General features: G+C 58.8%; 1 protein-coding gene across 1 annotated transcript; it reads right to left on the bottom strand.

Annotated features, from left to right (window-relative positions):
* Positions 1–579: 579 nt before the first annotated feature.
* On the bottom strand, positions 580–9,454 carry NFATC4 (nuclear factor of activated T cells 4). Its single transcript, XM_007130030.2, has 10 exons — positions 9,293–9,454; positions 7,100–8,195; positions 5,612–5,774; positions 4,815–5,014; positions 4,349–4,521; positions 3,729–3,869; positions 2,753–2,808; positions 2,345–2,471; positions 1,563–2,144; positions 580–818 (listed from the first exon to the last, which is right to left on the bottom strand). Exons 1-10 carry the CDS (start codon positions 9,390–9,392, stop codon positions 751–753), a joined length of 2,706 nt encoding a protein of 901 aa, XP_007130092.1. The 5' UTR covers positions 9,393–9,454; the 3' UTR covers positions 580–750.
* Positions 9,455–12,582: the final 3,128 nt, after the last annotated feature.

Here is a 12,582-nt window from a genome sequence, read left to right as displayed (position 1 = left end):
ACATAGGGAAAGCCCCCTTCCCTCTCTGAGCCATAGAGTCCTCCTTTGTAAATGAGGGAGAGGGACTAGACTGGTGTTTCCTGACCTTGGCTATGAATCAGAATCATCTCGGTCGTAGCAAGAGAAAGTAACTTGAAAATACACAGGTTTTCCCAAAGCTCCTAAAGGAATCTGAATCCCCAGGGAGGAGAGGTCTACAAACCCTGGCTCCCGACCTCACCCCGGTTAGGGAGCCTCTGGGACCCTTCAAACCCTCCCCACCCCCTTGCACTGATTCTCTTTGGGATGCAACCTTCCCAGCCACGTCCCATCCCTTTCCAGATTCTAAGCCTCCTCTGGCCAGGGCTAGAGTAAGCTGCCCCATCTCTCTCTCCAAAGAGTTTTGGAGCCTGAAACGCTAGTCAGCGAGCAGTTTATTACCCATCAACCTGTCCCCCGCCTCCCAGCACGTGGTCTGTACACAATCTAGACACAGCCTTCACTCCCGGCAGTCCTCCAGTCCTCTTCCCCAGTCCCCACCCAGGGTCCACCCCCACCCCAGTCCTCCACATTCTCCCGCCCCCAGCCCTCCAAGGCAGCACCAGGCCCCGGGGGGCCACACCTCAGCTAGGGGAGGGAAGGGAGGGCAGGGGAGAGCAGGCAAGAAACTGGGGAAAGAGGAACCAGATTGGCCCCCAAGCCTCTGGAACCACCATCCCAGGAGGAAGGGAAAGTGGGCAGGGCAGGGGGGAGTGGGGGCCAGGCGATGGTTCAGGCGGGAGGCTCTTCTCCAGGAGGTGCAGGGAAGCCACTCAGGTCTCGGCCAATGATCTCACTCACTGTAAAGGAGGGGCAGTTGAGAGACTGGGCAAGGGGCAGGTCGCCTCCTTTTCCAGAGACCCCCAATTCATTCCAGGCAGGCCTCCGTCTAGGATGCCTCCAGGCTCCTCCTGCACTGGCTTCTCTACCACTGGGGCTCAGTTTCCCCACTGTGTCCTGACCCCTGCTCTCAATCACATCTTGCTGAACTCCATCCACGTGGGTTCTCAGGCCCCCGTGCAGCCCCCTCCTGCTGGCTTGGCCTGCAGCGTCAGGGCAATCGCTGTCAGTGGGGCCGGAGGTGGATGTAGCCAGTGGGAGGAAAGAGAGGCGAAATAGGAAGGCTCCTCATCACCAATCCAGACCACTCTCACCAGGTTTAGGGGGAAGCTGAGGCGAGGGAAAACGTGTCTTGGCTGGGACACCAGCAAGCCACTACCCCTCTCTGAAATTCACTGCCTGAATCTGCAAATTGAGGGAGCTAGATTGAATGATCTTGCAAGTACTTCTAGCCCTGAGATTTTGTGATCTGGGGCCAAGCGCCGAGGCAGCAGAAAGGTTAGGCAGGTACTCCGTGCCCCCTTCAGAATTCAACTGGATTCAACTGGCCACACGCACCAAGCACTGGCCTCCTTAGGCCCTCCAGCTGGCCCAGAGGGACCACGGAGGCCCAGCCTCTGGGAAGCCAAGCTCTAGCCCTCAGCAAACATGCAGAGCAATCTCTTGCACACACTCACACTCGCAGCCCCTGGTCCCACACCCACCTTCCTCCAGCGTGATACCCTGGATAGGGACACTGTCTCGGAAGCTGCCGCCGTAGCCACCCCTGGACTTCTCCTGCTCCGGAGCCCCCTCCCCAGGGCCATAGCTTGGCCCTACCTCATTGTATCCCTCAGCAGGTGGGGGGTGAACACTGCTCTGGGGAGTGAAGGGGCCTTCAAGTGGTGGGGATGAAGGCAGTGGAGGCCGGAAGGGGGCTGGAGGAGGGAACGGCAGCCCCAGGGGAAAGGGGGAGCCCCGTCCTCCATAGGGGTCACTAGGGAAGGGCCGGGGAAGGAATGAGACTGGAGGTGGGCGGGCGCAACCTGTGGTACCCCCAGTCTCAGGGAACATCCGCGGGCCAGGTCTGTAGGATGGCGGGGGTCCCGTCTGGGGGTACAGAGGGGGCGTGCCATAGCTGAAGCCTTCTGACAGGTAAGGAGTTTCATAAGCAGGGTCTTCATGGGGATAGGAGGGGTAGGGGGGCCTGGGTGGTGAGAAGTCCATGTCAGAGCCAAAGTGGGGGCCCGATGCTGAAGGGAAGCCCCGGAGAGATGCGTCCGGTAGAGGCTCCTCCTTGAAGATCACTGGGCGGATGGGAAGGAGGAGGACACGCTGGTGAGAGGGCTGGCAGTCTCCCCGCCGCACACTCTCCAACCCTATGTCTCTTCTATCCCTAGGTCTCATCCCTCCCTTGACCCCCCACCGTGGGGCACTGCATATCCCTGTGGCCCTGCATCGGTCCCCACATCCGCATCCCCCCACCATGGGCTGTTCCAGAGCGCACCAGGCAGGAACTTGAAACTCTGGGTAGGACTGCGCTTCCTCCTCCCGTTGGAGACGTAAAAGTAGACCTGGACTGGCCGGGACACCCGCTTGTTGCTGTACTCAGGGATGGTCAGGGTCAGCGTCACCTGGGGAAGAGCAGAGGATGAGGCAGGGGGCCCTCAGGGATCTAGGCTCAGCCCAGCCCTTCCGAGTACCCTAACTCCACCTCCTGGCTTTTTCCATTTACAAAGGAGCAAAGTTCATTCCCTGGAGGTGTCCCTGCTTCCAGAGTGGCCAGGTTGCCTCCTCTAGAAAAGAACAGGTAGCTACTGGAGTCCACTCCCAAGCGCAAGGGAGCCGGCTGAGAATCTCCTGACTTCTCCCACCCCACTCCCACCCACAGGGGGGACCCTAGTAACACGGGTACCTCATTGCTCTGCAACCGGTTCACTGTGGCCTCCTCCTCCCATTGCAGCTTTCCATCTGTGCAGGAAGAACAGGGAGCTCCAGCCCAGCTGCACGGCCCCTACCCCTTGCCCCGTGCCCAGGCCTCTGCCATTTCCCCTCCTGCTGGAGCCAAGGCCAGACTCAGAAGGTCCTGACAAGGCCTAGCTCACAGAGGAGCCCAGTGCATGTTTACTCAACCGAACAGGACAGGCAGGGTTTAAAACGGTCTCCAAGATCTAGAGCCACAAGCTGAGGCCAAGAGAAATGGCAGGGCCAGTCCAGGGACCAGAAACAACTCTTGAACCCTCTCAAGCAACTCTAAACATCCCCTCCCATGACAGAGCTGGAAAGAAGGTCAAGGGCAGGAAAGGGTCTCAGCTTGAAGGGAGGCTATGTGACCCCAAGTCTCATGACCCAGAACCTCTGACTCTGCTCTGATATGGTCCTAAGGCGCTAAACTTGAGGATAGGGCTGGGGCTTTGGGTGGGCAGGGTTGGGGAGAGCAGAGGCCTCAGGTTGGTGAGTATACCTGGGCTCCTCAGTCTTCCCTTCTCCACCCCGGCAGCTCTATTCCGGGGCACCTCACAGCCTCCTGTAATCATAGCTGTGCTGCCAGTCCCATAACTCAGGAGGGGCTCAGGGTCCACCTGTGAGGGTATAAGTCACCTCTTCCCTTCTCATCTTCCCCAGCCACATGGGGGTAAATTAGCTCAAAGCTGACTCCTCAATAAAAGAATGTGTATTTCTTACATTTATTTGCCATCCTGGGCGTTTCAGATGCCTAGAGTACGCACGGGAAGGAGACAGTATAAAAGGACGGGCAGTCTATCTGCCCCATTTTACAGATAAGGAAATCGAGGCTCAACTTGCTAGTTTAATGACAGTGCCAGAGATCATTCACCCTCCCGTTCCAAGTTCTTCCTGCCTGCCCTCCCCCGCTCCCTATAGATACTCACCAGGGCCCCTCTCGATGAACACCACCTTGGAGTCTGGCAGGAAGTTGGAGCCAGTCAGCACTAGTTCCTCCCCTCCCGTCACAGAGCAGGCACTGGGGCTGTAGGCCTCCACCTGGGGCAGCTCCTGAGCTGAGCGCTGGGCTGCAGAGCAGTGCAGGAAAGGCCTGGCTGGCTGGTATGGAGAGGACAGCCTCCTGTGCCCCAACCCTCCCTAGAATAACTGTCACAGGGCCCTGGAGGAGCCCTCCTCAGAAGCAGACACACAAGAAAAACAATGGTCTCCCTGGGGGTCACACAGACCATGTAAGGAACCACTCCTGGGCAGAAAGAGAGAGATGAACAGGGTAGGCCTAAGAGCTATGCAAACAAATACATGGGGGATACCCAGGGGCAGATGGAGGACAGGGTTGCTCTGGTCCAACCCAGAGGCACAATCTGCAGCAGGGGCAAAGTAGAACACTTCCCCCAGCCCATCCATGATAGAAATAAGGGCTGGGTCCTTTACAGGTGTCCCCAGGACCAGCAGGGCACCGCACATTCTGCAGAGGAGATGGGCAGACAGACACACAGACAAGAAGTTAGCCAGAGACAGAGAGATGCTTCAGGGCGTCTTTGCTCACAGCACTCGATGGGCACCGATGCTGTCTGCACCGAGATGACCTTCCCGCTGCCTTGGGGCACGTGTACCCTGAATACCAGCCGCACGCGTGTGTTCTTGCGCCCGATGTCCGTCTCACCCTTCCGCAGCTCAATGTCTGAATTCCGAAGCTTCAGGATTCCGGCACAGTCAATGCTGAAGCCAAGAATGGAAGGCAAGCCCTCCCAGCTGATGCCAGAATCACCCTCCATCCAAAGCCCTAAATGACCTTCTCTGGGAGACTATGGGGGGCTATCTGAACCCAGAGATGGCCTCTCCAGAGTGCTCCCCAGCCCCAAAGTCCTCTTCTAGATGGTGAGAACGCCTGACACCTCCTAGGGATGATGTCTAACTCTTCTGGGGAGAGGAAGAGTGGACCTAGCTTAGATCCCATGGAAAAGGCTAGTCCTCAAGCCCGAAGAATAAAGGGAAGTGGAGTGGGGACCTACTTGGCTGCCATGTTGTTCTCAGGAAGCAGGGTCATCTCCAACACCTTGGTACCACTGACTACAGCTTCGTAGCTGGCCGTGGCCACCATCTTGCCTGTGATACGGTGCACCTGATAGAAAGCATGAGGTCGCAGGTTCCTCTCATCTGCGGTGCCGATGAACATCTGTAGGGTCAGTGGCTTCTCACTGTACCCTAGGAGCTAGCAGAGGGAGACAAAGGCCACCCAGTTGAAATCCCCACTGTCTCATCCTTCATCCATCCCTAAGTTTTCAGTCCACCCCTGGCGAGGAGTGAAAGATAAAGGATATCCTGGAAGGGATTTCCAGGGGGGGATTGGGCACTAGTTTCTCCACCAGTTGTGGCGAAAACGTGGCCTGGAGTTCACAGTGTTATTCTTGGAATGAGGCCCAAACTGGGCTGGGCAAAGGGGAAAATCTTCCAAGGGAGACTGGCCCAACTCAACAGAGACAACCTAACTCCCAGTGAACTTTGGCCTCAGCCTGACCCCTCCCCCACATCTGGCAGGCCACCATTTTCCAGAGTAGACATAAGGCTGGTGTCCCATGGGATGAGTGGAGCGGGGGTGGAGGGACAGAGGAGTAGAAAGTACATCCGGGTCCTTGAAGTGCACCCTTCCTCCCCCAACACCAGTCCCTCCCCCAGGCCGCCTGCAGGGTCATTGCTGAGAGGGAGTGTGGGAAAGGGCAGTGCCATGGGTCTGCACAGCTGGAGCCCATCTGCAGGGATCTGGGACTGGAGGGGAGAGAGGCTACCAGGCGTGGCTTCTGCCCCTTACCTTGACAATGGGGTGACCACCAGGGGCAGCTTTGACAGCTCCCCGGCTGCCCTCTGTCTCATAGTGGGCCCGGTGGTGGGCTCGGGGCTGCACCTCGATCCTCAGCTCCAGCTGTTCATACTGGCTGGGCAGAGGCCAGTCCAGTGGGGGGAGGGCAGAGGTCCTGGACAGAGACAGAGAGAAGAGCACTGATCACCCGCAGCCTCACGCCCCAGTCAGGGCAGCCCTGGGTCCCAGCTCCCCAGGATGTGAGGGAGGAAGTGGCGGTGGGTATGGGAGAAAGAAAATTATAGCCGAAGTAAAACAGTCCAGAAGTCCAGAAGCAGGGGAGATGGGGGACAGACCCCTCAGAGCCCCTTGAGATGAGGGTATGTAAATGGGCACCAGGACTGAGACTCCCTTCTTCCCAACTCTGAACACAGGGTCTGGATACAGAGGAACCCCAAGCCCAGTTTAACCCCCAGGCCTGGATACAATGAGTCAAGTAAAGAAGCACGACTTCAGGGACTTCCCTGGTGGTCCAGTGGTTAGGACTCTGCCCTTCCACTGCAGGGGTCATGGGTTTGATCCCTGGTCGGGGAACTAAGAGCCCACATTTAAAAAAAAAAAGAAGAAGCACAACTTCAGACCAGCAAAGGTCTCAGAAATTAACCCCCTTGTTAATTTGTTAAGCCCAAATAAAGAAACTGAGGGTAGAACGCAGAGGGCTAAGCAAGCCAGCAACTGACAGCCGGGACTGAGCACATCCGTTCCCAGGCCAGCGCCCTTTCCACTAGCTGGGGCTGGACAGGTGGGTTCCAGAGAGCTGGGGGTTACGGATCTGCAACTTTCCTGTAGTGAGCACCCAGATACCCTAGGCCAGGGAGTCTCAACAGGTAATCGCCCCCAGGTGATACTTGGCAATGTCTGGAAACAACTAAGGGAGACTTTTCTGGATGGAGCCAGTTTGATCTGACATCCAAGGTTTAGGATTATTGAAATGGACAAGGTTCTTTGAGGGTGAAAGGTGTAGAAGAACAGCAAGAACTGCTTGGTTTAATATGAATTCTTTGACTTGCAAATACATGCTACTTTATTCAAATCTAGCAGGTATACTTTTAAGCCACAAGTCAGGCCCTAGAAATTGAATTCGAGAAGGGAGACTTCCTGCTGCCCATTGTAGGGCTGAAATCCAGCCCATGTTCCAGCACAGAGCTGGGGGTGGAGGACACCCTAGAGGAATTCCTCCTTTACCCACATGGTCCTTCTGGGGCTGGAGGGGCTTTTTCTAATTGATCCACAGGGAGTGACTGTCCTGTTGCAAATCATCTGTCCAAAGGGGGTGCGTTTTTAAAATTCTCCCTAAAACTGAGTAGTTTGCGGTAGCAGATTCTCTTTTGAAATGCCAAGGACACAGAACTAGGACCTTTCTTCAAACCCATCCCTTGACCCTCCTGCTCCCTGGGTGAGATGACTGGAGACAGCAGTGGTGTCAGACACAACCCTCACCTGAAGATGGGGCTGTGTCCCCCAGTCCGGGCCTTGGACCAAGCCAGTGGGGAAGGCACTGCCAGGTAGTCCATGCCGGCAACCTCCTTCCGAGGACCACCGGGAGGAGCCCCGACCTCCTCTACTCCCGAAGGCAGCTTCCCATTGCACGGGGCAGGCTCCTCAGACCGAGGCAGGGCCACCGCCTGCTCGCTGGAAGTCCTCCGGGTCTTCTGGGGGATGCTCTCGGCTGGTGGGGCCCCCACGTAGTCAAAGGGGCCAGGGGAGCCCGGGTCCCGGACCAGAGGCAATGGGGGTGCTGGAGGTGGCTCAGGCCCCTCCTCCCCTAGGCTGCCTCGGCGGGACAGAGCTGGGGAGGCCGAAGATGGGGTTCCCGAGCTGGAATAGCGCCGCTTGCCACATGGAGAGGCAGGTCGTGGGGAAGCTGGGGTGGGCCCAGGAGCGCTGAGGAGTAGCCAGCTATCCTCTGGACCCCGGCCTCCAGGGCTCGGACCATACAGGCTCCAGGGGTCATCAGGGGTCCACGGCCTAGGGGAGGCCCGAGGTGAGGGCAGTGGGGAGCCCAGGCCAAAGCGGGAGGCCGCCTCATTTAGCTCAGACTCCACCTCGTCACAGGCTGCATACAAGGCTGCCTCGTCGGAGGCATCTGAGAAGAAGCTCCAGGAAGACAGGCTGCTGCTGCCAGGGCTCGGGCTGAAGAAGGGGCCCCCGCCCTGGCCCCCTGCCTCTCGGTAGCCTCCAAAGCCTTCTGGTGGGGGGTAATCCCTGGGGGAGCCTTCCCCCCAGGCATCTGGGTTGTCCTCCAGCGCAGCTGGCGGGTCGGGAGTGGGAGAGATAGAGGTGATGCGGATGCTGGGACACTCAAGAACACGGCCTCCCCCAGCCCCCCCGGAGCCCCCTCCCGGCCCCCCCAGCCTCACTGACCGGGCTGGCTGGCTCTCCCAAGTGCCAGGTGAGGGGGCTGGGCGGGGTGGTGGGGAGTGCATGCCAGGCCGAGGGGGTGGGGGCCGGGGAATGCCAATAGGGGCAGCGCCATAGGGAGGGGGCTCCCCCAGGCCCAGACGGCAGCATGGTGGGGTGTCCTCTGAGTCCAGTTCTGTCAAAATGGGAAGGGAAGGAGACAGAGAGAGGGATGTCACAGGAGATGGGGAGAGAGAGAAACAGGTGAGATGTCTAGGTTCCTTGAGTGGGCAGCCTCCCAAGTCTGGTATGCTGCCCCCTCCTCAGCAAAGAGAGGTCTCTGAGATGCCCTTCAGAGCCACAAAGACAAAAGCAAAGTTGGCCTTGGGAAGGTGGAGGAGATGGAGCCAGACGTGTCAGGTCTTTTCCTACGCAGAGAACCTCACACTCTGAGCTCCTGGCCCTGGGACCTGGGGTACCAGACGGGGCGGGTCTCAAGGTAAGGGAGGCGGGTCGAGAGGGGCTGGAGCTGGGCCTGGAGGCGTGTTTAAGGAAGCATTGGGCTGAGCTGGGGGCGACTCACACATGAACCCAATTAGCAGCGGTTCCCAAACCCCCAAACGGCGCTGGCAGGAGCCCCAGTTGCCATCGCAACGGTGGCCAGGGGAAGGGGGGCTCCAGGGCTGTGATGACAAGGGAAGGTGGCTCCTCCCTCACTCCCCCCAATCTGGGGGCGGGGGTGCAGCGGAGGGGTGCCGCGCGCCGGCCGGGCGAGGGAGGGGGTGGCGCTGGCTGCGCGGATTCCGTGCGAGCGGCGGCCGCCGCCCCCGGCTCAATCCCCGCCATCTGCCTCTCATTGCGGCCAGACGGGGGAGGGGGAGGGGCGCCCCGGCTGGGCCTGAGAGCGCCCCCAGCCCCCGGCGTCCCGTCTGCGGGCCCAGGGCTCGGTCCCCAAGGGGCAAGCTCCGGAGCCCAATCTCCCCTTTCCCTGGCAGCGCCCGGGGCTCTCGGGACCGCTGTTCCCGCCCGCCCCGCATCCCAGTGACAGCCCAGCCGAGAGGCGGCGCGCAGCCAACGGCACCCCCCCACCCCCACCCCAGTCACGACCTAAAAAGGAGAAAGTGGTGCCGGGTCCCCAGCCTCACCTCCGCAGACCCCCGAGCCCCGCACCTCCCCTCAACCTCTAAGCCCCTCATCTCTCACCCCAGGCTCTCTGCCCGAAAGTCCCCAGACTCAGGATCCCTGAGCCCTTCCCTCACGGACCCCAAGACCCCTTCCCAGCCCCGCACTGACCTTCCCCCGACCCCCCCGCGCCCAGCGGGGGGGCCTCCTTTTCCTCCCCGAACACCAGCTTAAATTCCAGCTCCTCATCCTCGCAGCTTGCTGCCCCCATGGATCCGGCCAGAGCCCCCAGGTCCCGGTCTGGGTGGGAGGGGGGATCTCAGGAGGCTGCAGTATCTTGACCCGTGGCTCCCGCCCTCCCTTCTCTGAGACGCCCCCTCCTCCGCCGCTGCCACCTCCCTCCGGACGCCCCCTCGTTATTATAGAAACTTTTCCAAACTTTTTTCCCCAAACTTCTTCAAAGTGCCCCCCCAGCCTGTCTCTGATTGGCTGCCCGGGATGCTCCAGCCCCTCCTCCAGGGATGAGATGGGAAAACCACGCGCCCCTTATTCCCCCCCCGTCCCTCCCTCCCTCTCTCTCTCTCTCTCTCTCTCTCTCTCTCTCTCTCTCCCTCTCTCTCTCTCTCCTCTCTCCAGTCCCTCCCCCTCAAAAAAAAAGAACAAAACTGAATTGGAAAACGGTCTCTCAAGCGTGGTAGGACCATAATGATGCCTATTGGCCCGCAGTTGTGACAATCATTTCCCCGCAGGGAACACTACCACCACAATCCCCAACTTAGTCTAAGTTCAGGGGCTCCGGGTCCGAGCGCCTTAAAGGGGCCACATCCTGGGCTCACAGTGTAGAGGGCCCATGGAAGACACTTTCTGAAGAATTGTGCAGCCAGCAACTAGCAAAGAAGGACCACCTCTCCTCCCCTTTTCCTCCAAGCCTAAGGCCAGCCAGGCTCTGGGGTGCAGAATGGCTCCAGGCTGCTCTGAAAAGAGGAAGGCCATTCCTTTGAAGACCCTAGCCTAAGGCCGCTCTGCCTAGGCTTTCTGGAAGCCTTTGACCTGCCGAATCAGGCCCTCCACCGGTCATCTCTCCCCCTTCCCCCAAAATGAAGAACATTTAGCGGTCTTGGGTCACTGTTCAAAGGTCCACAGCTCCTGATGGGCGAGGATCCAGGCCGGACTTTACCGCTGCCCTAGTCTCAGCTGCCCAGAGGGGCCATTAATTACCCCCTTAGGGAAGTCGGCTCCCTCCTCCCTAGAACCTTAGTCTGGAATGAATCTCGGATCCGATGGCAACCCGCTCCAGCTCTCCTGATAATCCTGACCAGGTTTACCAGAGCCCCGCAGCCCAGCGACCTTGTGGGCCCCAGGGTTGGACACCTGTCACCTGGGCGGGAGGAGGAAGAAAGACTCGGACTGGAGTTTCTAGGAAGGGCAGGCATGGTGGGGCCCTGTCGTGTGAGAGGGATTTAAATCGAGATTAGTTACTTGGACGCCGGACTGGAGTGGGGGGTGGGAGGTAGGAGGTGGGAGGCGGGTACCATTCTCCCTAGCAGACCGTAGGCTACAAACCTGTCTAACTAGCCGCAGCTATCTTTAATCTAAATCCCTCCGGCTCAGGGCCGCGCCCCCAGCGGCGCCCCAGCCCCGCATCTAAAGGGTTAAGCGACGGCCCTCGGGTCAGACGTTTACAAACACTCCGCAGCCGGGGTGGGACCGCGCCCGTTACTCTAATGAGAAACAGGCTCGGCGGGGCCGGGAAAGAGGGGAGGGGTGGCCCGGCCCGGCCCGGCCGGCCCGAGCTCCGCTGTGGCCTATGCGGCTCTCCTCCCTTCCCTCCCACCCTTCCTCTGGCCCGCCCTGGGGACCCCCCCAGCCCCGGGGGACCCCAGTGACGTGCGGAGCCGCCCCGGCGGCGAGCCCAGGGCCCAGACGCCGGAGGGGCGGGGAGAAGAAGCCAGGCGGGTGGGGAGGGAAGAATGTTCCGAGGCCGAGCGGGGAGGCGGCCTGGTTTGATTTTTTTTTTTCTTTTTTTTTTCCCCTTCGGTTGGTCTCCTCAGGTTACATTTCCCTTCCAGCTTCATCTCGGAAATAAAAGGAGAGACCCACAGGGAGGGAGAGCGAGGAACATCCTGAAACGTCCGGCCAGCCTCCACCTAAGAGGCGGGCAGAGCAACTTGGGAAGCGGAGGCGAGAAGGGCAGGGGTAGAGGCCTCGACCCCGCTCCAGCCCCTGATCCCACACACGCCGCCCCCGCCCTGCCCGCCTCCGCAGCACAAGCAGACGTGCACATTCTTTTCAAATGTCCTATTTCCTTTGATCCTGGGCAGCGTTTCTCCATGTGTCTGGCTCAGCTCCTGCCCAGCCTGCCGCTCCCCCCTCTCACCCCACTTTATTTTCCTGGAGGTCCCTCCCCGTCCTCCCAGCATCTGGAAGGCCCTGAAGGCTGGCGTTGGCGCACATTCCCCTGGCGACTCTGGCCTCGCCTTCCAGTGACTCAATTTCCCCTCTGCCGGTGGGGGCCAGGGGGTGCGGGCGGAGAAAAGAGTTGTTGAGCGTAAATGTGGTATGAACGAGCTTGCAGGCTGCGCAGAGCGCCAAGCTTCCCTCGGTGGGGAGTGGAAGGGGGATTCCCCGCGACTCTGAAAACCCTCGGATCTGTCTCGGCTGCAGCAGAGGGATGGAATTTATGACTTCTGCAACGTCCTGCCAGGGGAAGAGTGGATAGTTGTAGGTTTAGGTTGCCCTACACATCTGCCCCCTGGCGACCACAAAGACTCAGCCGCCCTCCCTCCCGCAGGTCCGATTTCTCGCCCGTCAGGCCTTTGTCCTCGCTCGGCTGCCCCCTAGCGCACACACCTGAACACAGCTCCGCTTTCTCACCTTGGGTTCGTGGAGCGCTTTGACTTACGCTCTCCACTTTCACAAGCATGATTCAACGCCTTGGAGGGGGACTTTCTTTTTATTTCTTTTTTTTTTTCTTTTCAGCTACACAAAATACAGTCTCCTTGTAAACGATTCAAGCCATACAAAAATATATAGTAAGCTTCGATTGCTACTCCGCCATTTTGTACAAATTTGTTAACCTATATATGTACACATGCCTGCCCTTTCTGTGTACTTCAGACCATGCTGCAAGCATATTTCTTGACTTGCTTTTTTGTTTTTTTCTCAGTTAACAAATGGCTTGGAGAGCTTTTCCTGTCAATACATGTGCATCTGAAAATAGCAATAAAAGCGTCCATCTCTTTATTTGAGGTTAGTGACAGAGCTAGGTCTGGAACCCAGGTTTCCTGGGTCCTTGTCCAGTGCTAGTTCCACTGTCCCACATTATACGTAGGAATCTGTCTTAGGATGGGCTTTCCCCCCAAAATCAGAGCCTGAAAAAAGAATGAGATGCAGGTAGTTTATTGCCGAGAGCAATCACAAGGTACAAAAGTGGGGGACTGGGAAGAGTGAAATGGGAAAGA

Source organism: Physeter macrocephalus, chromosome 11 (genome assembly GCF_002837175.3).
Source record: "Physeter macrocephalus isolate SW-GA chromosome 11, ASM283717v5, whole genome shotgun sequence".
Lineage (NCBI taxonomy): Eukaryota > Metazoa > Chordata > Mammalia > Artiodactyla > Physeteridae > Physeter > Physeter macrocephalus.
The sequence above is the reverse complement of the archived record's forward strand: the minus strand, read 5'-3'. Positions and strand labels throughout refer to the sequence as shown.